General features: G+C 50.7%; 1 protein-coding gene across 3 annotated transcripts; it reads left to right on the forward strand.

Annotated features, from left to right (window-relative positions):
• Positions 1-988: 988 nt before the first annotated feature.
• ATF1 (activating transcription factor 1) lies at positions 989-15,976 on the forward strand. Of its 3 annotated transcripts, none has more exons than XM_062015467.1 (8): positions 989-1,102; positions 5,119-5,235; positions 6,924-7,052; positions 8,729-8,826; positions 10,254-10,402; positions 11,566-11,745; positions 11,841-12,000; positions 13,131-15,976. In XM_062015467.1, exons 2-8 carry the CDS (start codon positions 5,125-5,127, stop codon positions 13,273-13,275), a joined length of 972 nt encoding a protein of 323 aa, XP_061871451.1. In that variant the 5' UTR covers positions 989-1,102; positions 5,119-5,124; the 3' UTR covers positions 13,276-15,976. The 3 variants fall into 3 exon arrangements, with proteins under 3 accessions (XP_061871451.1, XP_061871452.1, XP_061871453.1); XM_062015468.1 differs by having other exon boundaries at positions 990-1,102; positions 10,254-10,384; XM_062015469.1 differs by lacking the exon at positions 989-1,102 and having other exon boundaries at positions 5,119-5,191.
• Positions 15,977-16,481: the final 505 nt, after the last annotated feature.

The following is a 16,481-nucleotide window of genomic DNA, read 5'->3' on the forward strand; positions in this document are numbered from 1 at the left end:
AGTCCTTCCTCTGCTGTTTCTCTCCCTGGAGGGGTTTTGTTTATACAAGGAAGCAAAGCTGGGGGCTGCATTTATCCTGCTGGAAGGGAGAAGCTGGGAGAATTCCCACAGGTGCATTGCATTGCCTGGATGTAGAAAGGCAAAAGGTACCAAGAGTCAGAGGAGAAGGGTCCAGGGATGGGGGTTTGTGCTACAGGAGCTGCTCTGTCTCAGCGCAGCCCTAAACGGGACCTGGGCTGTTTAGTTGTTTGTAGCCCAAATCCACTCCCCTCCTTTCACCAAGAATTACAGAAGGGTGGGGGCTGGAAGGGACCTTCAGAGATCGTTCAGTGCAACCCCCTGCAGCAGCAGCTCCCACCCAGGTCAGGTCACACAGAAACTCATCCAGGGGGGTGCTGAAGAGCTCCAAGGAAGGAGCCTCCACACCCTCCCTGGGCAGCCTGGGCCAGGGCTCCCTCAGCTCACCCTGAAATGCTTCTTCCTCGTGTTTCAATGCAACTGGTTGTGTTCCAGCTCCATCCCATCAGCCCTTGTCCTGGTCCGACAGCAGAAAGCGCTGCCCCAGCCTCCTGCCACCCACCATCTGCCGCTTGTTCCTGAGCGCGGGCCCTGCCAGGCCCCCTCCTGCAGTGCGTCCCCTGTGCGGGCCGCGGGCTGCCCATCGCGTCGCTCCCGTGCCCATCCGCGTCGCGGGGGCCGATAACGGGCCGATAACGGGCCGCGCGTTGTCCCGTCGGGGAAGCGGCCGCGAACCGGCGGCGCCCGGAGGCCGCGGCCATGCGGGTCCGCCCGCGGCCGCTTCCCGCGCTGCGGCCGGCGGCGGCGCTCTGCCGCTGCCTCTCTATGGTTGGCGCGGCCGGGAAGCGCCGTGCGGAGGCGGCGCCGGCGCGGCCGCTCTGCCCCTCCCCTGCCCTGCCCGGGGCTCTGAGGCGCCGGAACTCTATGGTCGGTGTTCCTCGGCCGGGCGGCGGCGGGGCCTCCATGGTCGCAGCCCGCCCAGCGCGCCCGCCGTGTGCGCGATGCCGCCGGCGCCGCTCCGCTGAGGCGGCAGCGGCGGCTCTGACGACTCGCGGCCAGCGGCGGGGCCCCGCGGGCCTCTGAGGTAAGAGCGGGCGCCGCCGAGCCGCGGCCGGGCTGGGGAAGCCGCCCCCTCCCCCTGGGCCCGCCCGCCCCTTCCCCCGCCTCCGCCGCGGCCGCTCCCGCCGCCCCCGGGCCCAGGCCGCGCCGCTGCCCTCGGCGCCCGGCGCCGTCCGTGCGGGCCCGGGGGGACGGCCGAGCCTCTCCGCTCAGCCGCGGCCCGCCTCGGCCCTTCCCGGCCCCGCCGCGGCGAGAGCGCCGGGCCCCGGGAGCCACGCGGCCCGCTCCGGGCGTCGGGGCCGGGGCAGCGCCGCGGAGGAGCCTCCGGGGCCCGGGGAGGGGTCGCGGGGGGCTGAGGGTGGGGAGAGGGAATCCCCCAGGGCTGCGGCGCGGAGCTCTCGGGACGCGCTTGAGCCCGGGTTGATTCGGTCCGCAGCAGAGGGGGGCTCCTGCCCGGAGACCCCCTGAACGCGGCCGGTGTCCCTCGGGGACAGCGAGTCCCTCTCCCCCGTTAATCTGAGCGAGCGCCGTCTCGCTGCGCTGTGTCTCCCGGCACTGAGCGCAGCGGGTGTCGAGGTGACCCAAGGCACATGCAAGTGGTTTGTAAACGGTGTCGCTGATGTTTTCCCCTCACAAAGAGCGAGGTCCCTATGTCAATGCCACACAGGGCTGCAGGCGTTTCCTCCTGAAGCTGCTTGTCGTGGGAGCGCTCACTGAGCTGCGTTCCACTGGAGAAGGCTGGAGGGAGGGAAGGAGGGAGTGGAAGAAAACGCACATGGAAAGTGCTGCTGGAGTTGGACTGTTCTTGTGTAGAGTGAGATCCAAAAGCTGTAACTGGGTACATTGAGTCAAGGCTCCTCACTTGCTTTCTGGCAGGGGTGGAGGGGGATGTGCTGTCCTTTGCCTCTGTCTTTCAACGAATTCCTGGAGGAAGAAACAAGGAGTTCTGTCAGGCTGCTGGATGGAAAAGAACTTTCCCCAAGTGTCCTAAATGCAAAATTAAGCAAATAGTGTCTTAGCTGGTGAAGACAGTTCCCTGTGAGACATTCAAAGAGCCCAAAGTTTCACCAGGTTGAGGGAATCTTACACCAGTGTTTTAAGTCACTCTCCTGCACGTGGCTGTTTGACTCTTGTCGCCCAGCATTGGAGAGTAAAACCCTGTGTCCCGGATTCTTGGATTTCTGACTTTGTAAAGTCTTTAAATAAATACTAAGCCCTTGTCTCTTAGAGCATTTCAGCACTGAAGTGTCATTTGGGCCTTTCCTCTGCCAGGTGTAAAGGGGCAAACCAGAGCTCGGTTCCTTTGGTGCTCTCAGCCTTCACTCGCAGCTTTTCTGTCCCGTTAGCTTTTCCTTTGCCTCCCAGTTGTGCTCTGAAGCTTCATCAGAGGCTGGGAATCCAGGATTTTGGGTGTTTTATGAGCATCTAACCAGAGACCATTAGTACCTCAGATAATCTGCCTTGCAAATGGGCCAGAGCAAAACAGCAGGGACAAGAGCAGAGTCTTGTTGGTGGGATGCTGAAGAAAAGTGGGATGTGGAGTAACATCTAGTGAAGATCCCTGCTGCAGAGGCAGAGTCTGTCTGCAGGGGCCCATCCCTCTTGTTGGGAATGCTTGCTTCTTATCCCTTTTTAACTGGTATTCCTTAGGCTGGGTTTTTCACTTCGGTGGGTTTTATTCAGCTCAGACTAAGGAACACGGTGTTCTGAGCTTTGGGGTGATACGTTAAACTTGCCCAGAGTGAAATGCACCGTTCCTGTTTCTCTTTAAAAGGAAGATGTGTTTGAGACTCCAGCCTCAGGGTGGAAGCCAGGAGAGTTGCTTTGGCTGGGGAAGGCTCAGCTAAAGGATCCTCACGAGTTTAAAAGCCCATCAAAGCAAACTGTGTAGTGCTGCTGTTGCAGAACCAGGTCAGTCAGATCACTTTCGAGCTGTAGCTGCGTGGGGGTTGTTGGTTTTGACTCTGAAGAGCATCATCCCCGCCTGTCTGGTGATAAAAACAAGTTCTCCTCCAGATTGGAACACTGATTGGTTTCCTGGCTAATCAAACACAGGGTATTGCTTTGATGAATCCCTTCCCTTGGTACTCTGTGGCATGTAAAACTCTTCCTTCACCCCAGACTCTGCAGCTGCTTCCAGCTCACCCACCTCGTTAACAATCCCTTGCTAACCCTCGGTGTTATTTACTGAGGTTCATAGATGCTGGAGCAATGTTTAGTTCAACAGTTGCAGAGCAAGCAGAGGGGGAACTAAGCTTGAAAATCATCTTTCTAGTGGGGAAATACTTTTTTATTCCTGTAAGTCTTCACACCTCTGAGGGAAAGATCAGCAAAAACCTTGGTGCTTTCTCCCCGCTTTGTTTATTTTGGGTGGTTTTCTCTCTGTGGCTTTCAGTGTTTCTCGCAGCCTGTTTCTGCTGCTGTTGTGTTTCACAGGAGAATGAGGCAGAGGAAAACCAATAAGAGACAGAAGGGGAGACAGAGTGTGGTTTGGCAGTACAGAAATGAATTGGGTTTCTCTGTAGCACTGGAAATTTGTTTGAGCTCTTGCTGCTGCCCGGATTTCAGTTTGACAGTGCCCCGTTTCCTGCTGGCACTTGGTGCCTCTCCCCTTGCAGGGGTAAAAAATGGAGGTTTTCCCTTATAAATACACTAAAACTGCATTAGAGGGCACACAGAGTTGTGTCCCTCGTGCTTGCCCTGCATTCCTTCAGCTTTTACAGCTTCAAGATGCTTCAACTCCTTCAGTTCTCATTTTTCTTTCCTTAAAGACTGAAGCCACGATCACCCCAGCGAAGGCACTTGGGATGCTCTTGATTAGCTGGAGGTTTCCAGGAGCACTGCCCAGCTCTTCTGAGCTTTGTGTCCCAAAGTGGAGCTTCATTTTGCTGCTTCAGCTTGAGCTGTGGATGAATTGTCCTGTGCTCACAGCAGTAAGGCTGTTGGGAAGCAGGTTGGTTGATGCTGTGAGGGAGAGCTCCCTGTGTCACCAATCCATTGATGTCTCACCAGTTTTCTCTCCACAAAGTCCTGTTTTAGTAACTTTAATTTGAGGAGTTCTGCAGTGGGACTCCTCAGATGAGTGAGGATTGCAAGAACAAGGTTCTGGCCTTGGTGTGCACTGACTTTTTACCCTCTAAGTATACGTCAGGCTGCAAGAGCTGTGGTTTGTCTCAGTAGGGAAAAATCAATGACTCACATTTCCACAGAAAGAAATGTAATTTCCAGTCTCATAGCAACTGTCCTTTCAACAGTTTCAAACCTTCTGTGACAAAATGTTTAACACTCACCCATCATCTTTTAATGCTCTAGGCTGGTCCACCCCCTCACCCCACCTAAAAACAGGCATTTTACATCCCTGAATCCCCCAGTGTTGGAGGGGAGATGCTGCCAGGGCATCCAACAGTTACAGAGCTGAGAGTCAGAGCTGCTGACTGCATTGCACAGAGACAGGGGGACTTGTGCAGGGTTCAAACATCCCAAACCCCGTGCTCTCTGCTTTGATTTTGGATCCCTGGTTTGGTTTTGCACACCTTCAGGAGTTTTGGCTGGTAGCTCGGGTACAATATTTTACTTAGAGCCAGTTATTCTTTAGGGTAAATGCTTTATCTTGGCTTTCTTCCTGGGTCTCATGGCTTATGAAAAAGGGAAGTTGAGTAAATACATTTGACAGCAAACTTCAGCAGGAGGTTGTGCTGACAGACAGTCAGGGTGTAGGTGTTGTCAGGGCACAGTGGGACTCCAGCTCCAGGCTGAGGCTGGTGTTGCTCTGAGCCCCGAGGGCCCTGCCCAGAGCCATGGGATGAGCCCAAGGAAGGGCTTCCCTGAGTCTGTCCCCTCCAGCCCCTATGAGAAGGCAGAACAGTGCTTGAGGTGTCACAGGGGAAGTGACCAAAGCTGTTCCCTAACAGAACGTGGCATTAAAGGACAAGGAGCTGACGAAGTGTGTCCAAGGCGTCGTGTGCAGAGGTTCTGTGAAGCGTCAGTGCAATCTGTTCCCATTCATCACTAACTGAGCCTCACTCCTTCCTTTTCTTGTAGTTGATTATGGAAGAGGTGCACAAGAGCAGCAGCAACAGTTCAGTGACTCCTTCACAAACGTCAGCCGTACAAGGTACAACACTACAGGCAGCTCAGCTCTCTCATATTGCTCAACAGGTAAAGCCTGGGCCAAATCTCAGCAAACATTGGAGGTAGTTAAGAGCCATTTGTGTATGTACCTACAAACTGTGTTAATTCTTGAGCCAGAGAAGGAAAAACAAAACAGCAAAAGAAGGTTGAGAAGAGATGTGCTGGTTTGTTGGTGGGCAACACAAAGTGAAGGAGATGGTTTGTGAGCAAAAGGCCAGAATGAATCTCCGTGCTCGTGCGATGCAGAAGCGCAGCTCAGCCTTTCTCTTAGTGTCCTTCCTCTGAAATCACCGTCAGCCCAACATGCAGGAGCTGCTCAGTAATGAATTGAGGACTTCTGGGGTTTTTATTTCCCAGAAAAAGCATTTACAGCTTCTTTTTTGGTGATGGCAACCCTGGGTGCTCAGCACCATGGAAACGCTTGGAGCTCAGCCCAGCCTGAATATATTTAATGTAATAAATCAGATGAAGTTGGAAAGCTGACATACTTACTACAAGGCAACAGCACTTTCAAAGCTTTAACCTCAATTCCTCCTGTCTCAACTTTCTACCTCTGGATGAGCTTTTCCTTCCAGGTGAAGGCTGCTCCTACAAGCTGTCCTGGGAGGTTTCCCTCATCCACTGCTCACCCCACGGAGGGTTTTGATGCAGAATTGAGATAACTGCAGGAGGCAAAGCCAGGGGAGATGATCAGCAGCCTCCTGTGGCTGTTTACAGGCAGGGCTTCTGATCCACATTTGTGTGAGGCTGAAACTGATTATTGCAATGTACAACACAAAAGCAGTGTCAAATGGAAAGTCAGCTGTGTGAGCTTTACTGACCCTGTCGCCTTCTCTTGTGTCCCACGTTAATTAGTGAAGAAATTCGAGGAAAGTGGTTATTTACTGATGCATCCAGGCAGCAACTTTAACCAGCTTTTAAGTGCAAAGGCTTGTGCCAGTTCAACATCCAAAACACAAACCTAGCAGCAACTGTGATTAGCTTTTTGCCAATTAAACCTAAATGCCAGCTGTCCTTCGTGCAGCCCCCGTGCCTTCCATTTCCAAGCAGATTGGTCAGCCTTTGCTGTGCTCAACTCTTGTCATTTCTTCTCTGTGAAATCCTTGAACCACAGCCTCATTCCAGTTGCTTAAAATAAGTCCCAGAAGAGCAAATCAGTGTGTTATTCCTGCCACCTTGTGCTGCTGTTAGTCTGATCCGCCCTGAGACCTCAGTTTATTTATCATCTCGTCTTGATGCAGATTTCAGTGCCCTGGACTGTTGACTTCAGTGAGAATTAAGGCTACTTATTAGGCACTCTTTATTTCTGCTTATCCAAGACCTAGACACTCTTAAAAGAGAATGAAAGCACCCAAAAAAACCAAAAGTGCCACAAATGTGGGGCTTTGTGCACCTGGCTGGGGTCAGGTGGCAGCAGTCGTGCTCAGTGTCTCTGAAGAAGTCTCCTTCACTGAGGCTCCTTCACAGCTGCATGGATGGAAGGTTTTAATCTGTTTGAATCTGTTGCACACTCATATTCCCCTTGACCAACATGCAGATACCACCTCAAAAAGGTGCATCTTTAAAGGATCCCTTCTGTGACTTAACTAGACTTCAAAGAAGCTTCTGCTGATGCATGTTCTCCACTAGTTTTTCCTCCCTGTGTACAGACTGTCTGAACTCTGCAGAACAAAGGTGGTTTTTCTTTTTGTTAATGACTCTCTGGTTTGTTGTAGATGTCTCTGAGAGGTCCTGCTCCCCTGACAGTTGTTCAGCTTCCTGGAGAACAGGTCCAGGTCCAGGGAGTCATTCAGACGGCTCAGTCCTCCTCGGTAATCCACTCACCTCAGGTGCAAACAGTGCAGGTAACTACAGAATGTCTGATAAACAGCTGAGCCCCCTGTGCTCCATGGGTTGTAAAGGCTCCTCTGCCACTCTGCAGCCCCTTCTGGCCCTGTGCTCAGTGAGAGCAATGCAGTGGCAGCATTTTGGGGATACATCATTCTCGGTGATCCTTTAGGTTGGGAATTGTTTGTGGTGCTGAAGTTGCCTTTGGAGTTGAGATTAAACTGTCAGACATTGCCTCCCTTCATAAACAACAAAGCAAACCCACAAGTCAGTGCCTTTAACAGAGATACAACTCAGTGAAGAACAAGGTGTGTTTGGTAAAGGGAGACCCAAATGATAGTGGATGGACTGTTGATTGCTTACCTCATGCATACTGTGGTACCAAAGTGCTCTGCTCGTGTCTCTTACTCATTTGCCATGTGATTTTTGTACAAGCCACTTCAGAGAGGTGCCTTTGGGGAGCTCACAGTGTGGTTCTGCTTCATCAGGGCTTGGCTGCAGAGCCCTCTGTGCAGCACAGCGTTGGAGTTACACTGTGAGATAACTGAAACCAGCCAGTGACTGGAAGGACTCTGCTGAAATGTGTGTGTTTGTCGCTGATCCTTTGTGCTGTGCTGATCTGCTCACACGACATTAACTGGATGAACCACCAAAACTAAGCCTAGAATGCATTTTCAGCTGTAACCTCAGATCATGGCAAGGAAAACACCTCTCACTTTGCTGCAAACAGTCAAGCATCTGGTTTAGTAGGCTGTTGTTACTTGAGTCTCTGTTAATCCCTTTCCCATCATCCTGTTCTAGTTGCAGGGTCCCCTCTGACTGTTACTCTTTCTTTTTTTCCCCCTATGATTTAGGAACATTGTGGCCTTGTTGCTCAAAGTTGGGGGGGGAAGTAACCCACTGTTGGCAGTAGGTTGCTGTTTCTGTCCTTGCAGCAGCAGCTGAGTGAGAAGTGCTTTTCCCAGAGCTGTGTGCATTCTTCTTGCCTTTCTGCTGCTGGCACACAGATAACAATGTTTTGGTAGCTCGTGTTTAATAAGGGGCATCAGAGGAAAACTTAACAGCTACCAATAGTGGAATGAGAAAACTGTAGATAATACTTTGCATGTTTTGCTGCTGCCTTCAGTATTGTTTTCATTTGCCTCTTGCATTGTGACCAGCAAAACCCACTGCAGTAAACATTTCAAGTCTCGTGTCTGTTTCTCCCTGGACATGAATGGTGTTCCTGATTCTCCTTTAAGGCTGGGAGTGGCTCTCCCTTTTCAGACCACATCAGCTGGTGTGATTTTTATGAGAATAAGAAGCCACTTGTGTTTCTTTACCCTCATGTTTTAGATCTGCAGTTGATCCCAGCTAAAACCACCGGCCTCAGGTGGGGGGAGGGGGGTGCTTTTCAGCCCTTAAGGGGATAGTTTGGGAGAATCTCCTGAGCTTTTTTGGGGTGGAGGTGGGGGTGGGTAGTGGTGATGTCTGTTTCATGATGACCTCACCAATGTAACAATCTGATAACTGCTAGAAACAGCAGCTAGCACTGAAACTAGAAACCCACCTTTCTTTTTCCTTTCACTTTGTAATTGGCTGCATTTGGGTCGCTTTCCTGCAGCCTCACCTCGTGTGCAATTAAAACACATCATCTCTTGTGGATATTTCATCCAGAGCTGCTCTGGGTAAGCCCATGGAATCTGTGTTTCAGGTGTCTTTGTCTGAGAGTGAGGATTCTCAGGACTCATCAGACAGCATCGGCTCTTCACAGAAGGCTCGAGGCATCTTAGCGCGCCGCCCGTCGTACCGGTAAGTGCTACACCTAAAACACTTTGTGTTTTCATTTGAAACCAAAACAGCAGCTTCTTTGAACAGCTTCATTTATTCTCTCAGCCTCTAGATTGTTTTCTTTCTCTTGAAACATGCATTGGACCTGTTCACACTAGTAAACCTTCCCACGTTAGCTATCGCTTCCTACAAGCAAGCTTGGACTTAACTGGCCAGAGCTCGGCGTCAGCGTGATGTGGGGGTAACATGTGTCAGAAACTTCACACAGGACTTCATGGTTTTTACAAGAAGGTTCTGGGAATTTTAGAAGACAAGTTGTTGAAGCTGCCTGGTGCTCTTCTCAGGGATAAGTGTTCCCACTTCTGCCACTGCTTTTCAGTGTTCGAATGTGTCATCCACAGTGCTTCGTGACGGCTTTCCCTCATCTGGAGTTACGTACCAGGACCAGTAGCTTAGGAGGGATTTTAGTCAAAAGCAGTGGTGGGAAAGAGCAATTCTGACTTTTCATTTAAAGTGTCCAGGAGAGGAAAATGGGAGCTGTAGGCAGAGAGAGCTCTTCCATGGGAGAGCTCTTTAGCCGTGCGGGTTGGCATCGGGAGTTCTCTGTTCTGCTTTTCTCTCCATAGAATGGCCACTGACTGGTCAGGTGGCCCCAGGTAAGGTGCCTTAAATTCACTCTTCTGTTGGCTCAGCTTCTGAAGAGACCTGTGTCTGTTTCCACAGGCTGTCCTTACACAGGATCTGGCTTGTTTGAGGAGCTGTGCAAGAGTTAAATGAAATGTGAAGTCTTGCTGTTTGCTGAAAGAGCAAAAGCTCTTTAAGTTTTCAACTTCTCTGTAGCAATCTGCTCCTTTTCAGTTGATTTTGACATCAGACAGAGCAAACTGGTTTTAATTGGATGTACAAAGCCTGTTCTTGAGCAAATTAGAGGCTCAAGTTGTAAATCAGAAAAATTTCTTCTGGGGCCGATGGTATCTCCTTGGAAAGTGCTGGGGATGGAAACTCTGGTGCAGCTTTTCCTGCAATGAAGGGATGCAGCTGCAGGGCTGGTTTTCAGCACACTGTTTTTCTGGGAGTTGCTGAAATCTGCTGCCAATGGGGCAGGGTTTCACTGCAGGCTTTACCCCTGCAGACAGCTGAGGCTGAGAGCTGAGCGTCAGCAATTTGTGCCCATTTGCACACACACACACACACACACACACACTTTATACATCAGCAGCTGACCTGAAGTGCTCTGAGCTCAAGAAATGATTTGAATATTTAAGTGAAGAAACTAGGCAATATAAAGTCCAGGAATGTAAATCCAGGAGGAGTTTGAGGCAGGGACCTCACACAAAACGTTGTTCCTCCCAAAAGCTGATGAACATCCACATCTGAGCGTTTGCTGTTGCTGGAGCTTGTAGCTCTTGCCAACCCTTAGAGCTGACAAACTCTTCTTTCTTCCATAGGAAAATTTTGAAAGATCTTTCTTCTGAAGATACCAGGGATAGAAAAGGAGATGAGGAGAGTCCTGGTGTCTCTACTGTCACCTCTATGTCCATTCCCACGCCCATCTACCAGACGAGCACTGGACAGTACAGTACGTTACACAAAATAGGTACCTGAGCTGGGACCATCTTGTGTGCATCTTGCCTCCAAACAAAGGGTTTCTTGTTGTCATCATGTTTGATTAAGATGAAACTCAAAAGGTTTGGTTGTTTATGTAGCAGTCAGTGAAGATAGAGCAAACAGACTGGTATCTAAAGACTCCACATAAACTCAGTCTATCTTAAGGTTTGCACATGAAGCCAAGGCATGGAAAGGACATTGTTGTGCAGTGTACAGCAATCTTCTGCTGTTAGATTTAGTCCAAAATGCAAGAGCAGTGAAGATACCATTATATATATATCATAAGGCCAGAACAAAAGGCTGCAGGACCTGGGGCTGTTCAGTCTGGAGGAGACTGAGGGGGGAGCTCATGAATAGCTCCAAGTGTGTCCATGGTGGGTGGCAGGAGGTTGGGGCAGCACTTTTTGCTGTTGTACCAGGACAAGGGCTGATAGGATGGAGCTGGAACACAACCAGTTGCACTGAAACACAAGGAAGAAGCATTTCAGTGTGAGCTGAGGGAGCCCTGGCCCAGGCTGCCCAGGGAGAGTGAGGAGGCTCCTTCCTTGGAGCTCTTCGACACCCCCCTGGACACGTCCCTGTGTGACCTGATGTAGGTGGGAGCTGCTTCTGCAGGGGGTTGGGCTGGATGAGCCCTACAGGTCCCTTCCAACCCATCCCATTCTGTGATTCAATGAAAAGGTCTTCCTGTGGCATCAGGGATTTGTTCCTTTGATTTTGTCACCCAGCAGAGGTGGTGCCTGCACACCCCAGAGCCCCCTGCCCTGGCACCCAGTCCTCTCCCTCCCTTCCTCTCACTTGCCCCCTCACTCTTTTGCCTCTCTGGAGTTTTTGCCCTTTTTTAAGAATGTTTCCACAGAGAAGCCACCAGCTGTGGCCAGTGAGTGTCTACATGGAGCTGGTATCTGGCTTGGGCAGTCCCTGTGACCCCTGTGTCACCCCTGTGACTGCCCCCACCACCAGCTCTTGCCACTCCCACCCCACACATTCAGTAAGGACCCAGCAGCAAGTTGAAGGCGACAGAAAAGCCTCTCAAAACCGACAGGTTCTTTTATAGCCGTGCAGACAGACGTGCAGCCTCCAGCTGGGTCTGCATCTGTGCTGGAACATCCAGCTGCAAACACTGTGGTGCATGTTCCTTTCTTCCTGCAGTTGCCATCGCTGCCAACGGCCTCCAGCTGTCCAGCCCCAGCGCCGACGGCGTGCCGGGCCTGCAGACACTAACCATGACCAACGCCGGCGGCTCCCAGCCCGGGACGACCATCCTGCAGTACGCACAGACCTCTGACGGGCAGCAGATCCTGGTTCCCAGCAACCAGGTGGTAGTGCAGAGTGAGTACAGCTTCTGAGAGCGGTTCAAAAGAACCCCTGAGTGCCCCAGGTGGCGCTTGCTAACACCAGCACGTTTTTGGTTCCTGCGCTGCCAGCCGCCTCCGGGGACATGCAGACCTACCAGATCCGCACCACGCCGACCACCACCTCCCTGCCACAGGCCGTGGTGATGACATCTCCTGTCACTCTCACGTCACAGACAAGTAAGACAGATGACCCACAGCTGAAACGAGAAATAAGGCTGATGAAGAACAGGTAAGTGCTTTGGTTTGTTGGTTTAATGTTCTGAAGTAGATCTTCAAAGGACAAACCAGGAGTCTTGCCAAGGTAACTTTGGAACATTGGGAGCTCTGACCAAAACATGAGACATCTTGTCTCACACAAGCTTAGAGAGTCGTAGAGTCACACAATGGGAGGGGTTGGAAGGGACCTGTAGAGCTCATCCAGCCCAACCCCCTGCAGCAGCAGCTCCCACCTAGGTCAGGTCACACAGGAACGTGTCCAGGGGGGTATTGAAGAGCTCCAAGGAAGGAGCCTCCACACCCTCCCTGGGCAGCCTGGGCCAGGGCTCCCTCAGCTCACACTGAAATGCTTCTTCCTTGTGTTTCAATGCAACTGGTTGTGTTCCAGCTCCATCCCATCAGCCCTTGTCCTGGTCCAACAGCAGAAAGCGCTGCCCCAACCTCCTGCCACCCACCATGGACACACTTGGAGCTATTCATGAGCTCCCCCTGAGCTCAGTCTCCTCTGCTCCAGGCTGAACAGCCCCAGGTCCCACAGCCTTTCCTCAGCAGAAGATGCTGCAGTGCCCTGAGCATCTTGGTGTCCCTGCACTGGCCTCTCTCCAGCAGTTCCCTGTCCCTCTGGAGCTGGGGAGCTCAGAACTGGCCACAGGACTCCAGCTGAGGCCTCCCCAGGGCAGAGCAGAGGGGCAGCAGAACCTCCCTCGCCCTGATGCCCACACACTTGCTGCCCCCAGGCTGCCATTGGCTCCTTGCCCACAAGCCCACGTTGCTGCTCATGGTCAGTTTATTCTCCCCCAGCACTGCCAGGTCTCTGCAGAGCTGCTCTCCAGCAGGTCACCCCCAGCCTGTGCTGGGCCAGGGGGTTGTTCCTCCCCAGCTGCAGGACTCTGCCCTTGTCCTTGTTGCACCTCATGAGGTTGAACAAGAGAGAGCTGAGTTGCTCTTTCCCTGCAGGTTGACTCCCCCGTGTGTCACCAGCCCCTGCTGCATTTCACACCCAGCACCTATCGCGTGCTTCTCCATGCGCTGTGTTCGTGGCTGCTCCACCTGCTCCCTCCTCTCCTGTTGGTCAGAATCAGTGTTCCTAAAACCACACACCCATCTCAAACCTAAAGTAACACCTCTGCTTGTCTGTTGCAGAGAAGCTGCCCGGGAATGCCGCAGGAAGAAGAAAGAGTACGTCAAGTGTCTGGAAAACCGAGTTGCGGTCCTGGAGAATCAGAACAAAACTCTAATCGAGGAGCTAAAAACTCTGAAGGACCTTTACTGCCATAAAAGCGTGTAAGAAAAGGAAAGGAAAGCCAAAACTTCTGTGGGACTGTTGAAATTTCAGAGGAGAACAATTTGGGTTTTTTTTATATGCTGAATTTTTTTAAACTAGATGAAAGGTCAAAACTGAAACTTTTCTACCTGGATTTCACAAGGGAGAGACTACAGGGATGTTATTTACAGCGTGTTGCTGACAAAGTACACAAAGAAAACAAGAAAACCTCACCCAAATTCCTGCTGGCACAACTGGAAACTTGCTCAAAGTCAGGATTGCTTCTGCAGTGAGAGGACAGTGGCGCTGGACAAGGCGGGTGGTGAGAATCCCTTGGGCAGTTCCTGCGAACGCCTCTCGTGACAGGGCGAGATTTGGTTACACTGAAAACGTGGGTGATGTGGAACCCTTGCCATAGCTGACATTATTAGCACCATTTATAACCAGTGTATGTTTTGCTTTCTTTCTCTTTTTCAGTCCTTTTTTTCAGTTACTTGTATGTAAATACCTTTATTTTAGCCTGTAAGTTGTCCTTTACAGGTGCAGATGGTAAGAAGAAAGCTGATTCTTTGCTAGAGGTATAACTTATGTTTACTCTTCTCAGCTGGCAGATTAAGGGTGGGGGTTTCTTTTCCCCAGTGTTTGCTGTGTTTATCCAGTTTGGAAAGGATCTGCTGAAAGCAGCCCTGAAAACATCCCAGGCACAGGGAAGAAGGGGTTGAGCTTTCTCAGGAGAGTTGGACACATCCAGTGGTTTGGAAGTGTTGGCAGAAGGAGTGCTGGTGGGCAGAAGCTTCTGAAGAACGATTTCACAAGGAGTTTTGTTCTGGGCTTTGATCAGCATCTTGAAGAGTAAATGGTGTGCTGGTGGTTGTGTACAACTAAACCCTCATCTTGCTCTGCCTGGAGATTCTCCTGTGGCTTTGAAACCTTTAAACCAAATAGAAGAAGGAGGAGAGAGTGAAAAACCACAACAGATAAATACCAAAGGGTGACTGAGGTTCTAACCTATGCTTTCTGTGCTGAAGGTAGGGCAAAACTTCCAGGTTCATTTTGTAAGGTAGCTGATTATTTTGCAAAGCAGCAGAATCTTTGTAAGAAGATATTCTATTGAAAACAGGTAGAGGGTTGGTATATTTTGTAGCTCAGTGGTGACCTTCACGACCCCTGACAGGGAGTTTATAGATGTATTTTGACAGTTTCTATATTTCATTTTAGTAAACAAATGAAATATTTTGTGAACCAAGATTTTGGAGCATCTATTTTTTATGGATAGTTACAAAGTCAAATGAGATCCTCTTTGGTGTAGGAGATATTTGAAGTAATTTTGTATGTCTGTAGGCAACTTGCAAAGAAATGGTAAGGATCCTAAAAGGGTGTCGAGACAAAACTCCCCCCACAACAGATCAGGGCTTTTTCATCCCCACAGTTGATGCTATCTGCACATTAGGTCTGATTGCTATCACAGATTCTAGCTTGTATAGTTTTGTTTCAGGTGAAAATTAAATGTTTGAGGTGATCAGGACTCTTTTGGGTAGGGAATCTCCAGTCTGGATGTGGTTCCTGGCCACCAGCTCAAGCAGGGGCCTGGAGGAGGTGACCTGCAGCTGCCAGTCCAACCTCGGCCTCTCTGTGAAATAGACACAAATGTGTGTGCAGTGCTTCTTGCATGAGTCATAAACACACTCTTTCCCATAGTTAGGGTGGAATCCTGCTTCCAGTTCTGTCAGCAGGAATTGCACCATGGACTGTGCTGGTCAAAAGGTGTCTGAGCTCCCTCTGCCTGTTGTGCTCGCTCCCATTGGAACGGAGTTCTGAGGTGTACTCACTCCCTGGGTGTGTAAAGGTTTCCCTGTGGGCAGCCAGATTTTACCTTACTCCTCTGGGGATGAATGGAGCAGGCAGAGTTCTTTGCAAGTGGCATGAGAGAGGCTGCATTCCACAGCCACACTGGCAGTGGGCTGGTTGTTCCACATGGGATCCACGATGCCTTTCCTTTAGGACAGGCTGGAGCAGAGTGTTTCCAGGAACCTTGAGTGAGGGTGAGCAAGTCCTGCCCTTGGGGAACTGCTCCAGACGAGGCCTTTGGTGCCTCTGCTTTTTCTCTGTTAGCAGAGTGCCAGGACAAACGAACCCCCAGGGTGTGCTCAGCACCCCACAGCGTCGGAACCTTCCCGCTCCGTCTCCCGTGGCGGATGGGGAAGAGGGTTTGACCTGCAGTTCTCAAACTCTGTAGCTCCTCTGTATGGTGTTTTGATCCTCACTGTGTGCTGTTGTTCCTTTACCTTCTCTTGTAATACAGAAGAATAATCAAAACAAGCTATCAAGTGTTAAGCCTGTAAAAAGAAACGGTGGATGCAGCAAGCGAGGCGAGCGGAGCGCTGCCACACACGAGAGTGGATTGTTATCCTCTTAAAACAGCATTTGGGGAAAGAGCAGCTTCTTTTTCTCATCATAGAACTATTAAACAGTAACCTGAGTTGGCTCTTTAAGTAATCACTGATGATGATGATGAAGTACCTATTTTGGATTTGCTTCAAAGGCTTAGATTGTAAGGGAGTTGAAATCTATATCCTGAGAGTAAGAGAGACAGAACCTAATACTGTCCTGCTGGTGACTTGCAGAGAGTGACACGCTTTCTATGATCTGTAAATACTTGTTGGAGCAATTAGATGGTTGCAAATGTTGACCTTCGTAAATAAAAGTCGCCAGAAGATGGTTGTGACGTTCCTTGGTGGTCTTCACTGACCTCAGAGCTGCAGCCAAACGTGTTGCAGCCTGAGCTCCCTTCCCTGGTGTGGCCTTTCAGGGGGTGTGTTAGCTGTGCACAGATTCACTCACCACTGTAAGGAATGTGTGGGGAATGCCTTTGCTCTTTCTGCAGGTCAGGGGTGGTTTTTTCTCTCCTGTTTTAGTTTGAGTGAGCTGAGCCACGTCAAGGAAACACCTTTTGTGCTCCGAGTGCTCACCCAGCAGAGGGAGTATCTGCTGCCTGCAGAGTCAGACCTCAGCTCCTGGCAGCTGGGGAAGCACAGAACTAGGGTAGGAAACGAGTGGTTTTGGTTGGCAACATTCCTACATCCCATTTCAGTGTCAGGGTCCCGGTGGTTGTCTTTTCCTCAGCTGTTAGCACAGACAACAAAGGTGGGAAACAAAACAGACAACACAATCACAAGCAGGACCTTGTTGTCTCCTTTGGCTCTTAGGTTTATTCTGAAGCAGGAGTGAAC

This window comes from Colius striatus, chromosome 26 (assembly GCF_028858725.1).
Source record: "Colius striatus isolate bColStr4 chromosome 26, bColStr4.1.hap1, whole genome shotgun sequence".
Classification (NCBI taxonomy): Eukaryota; Metazoa; Chordata; class Aves; order Coliiformes; family Coliidae; genus Colius; species Colius striatus.

Coding starts and splice junctions, on each gene's coding strand:
- ATF1 (XM_062015467.1), top strand. CDS start 5,125: ATGGAAGAGGTGCACAAGAGCAGCAGCAACAGTTCAGTGACTCCTTCA. Junction 11,746..11,840: donor CAACCAGGTGGTAGTGCAGA/GTGAGTACAGCT, acceptor CTGCGCTGCCAG/CCGCCTCCGGGGACATGCAG. Junction 12,001..13,130: donor ATAAGGCTGATGAAGAACAG/GTAAGTGCTTTG, acceptor TGTCTGTTGCAG/AGAAGCTGCCCGGGAATGCC.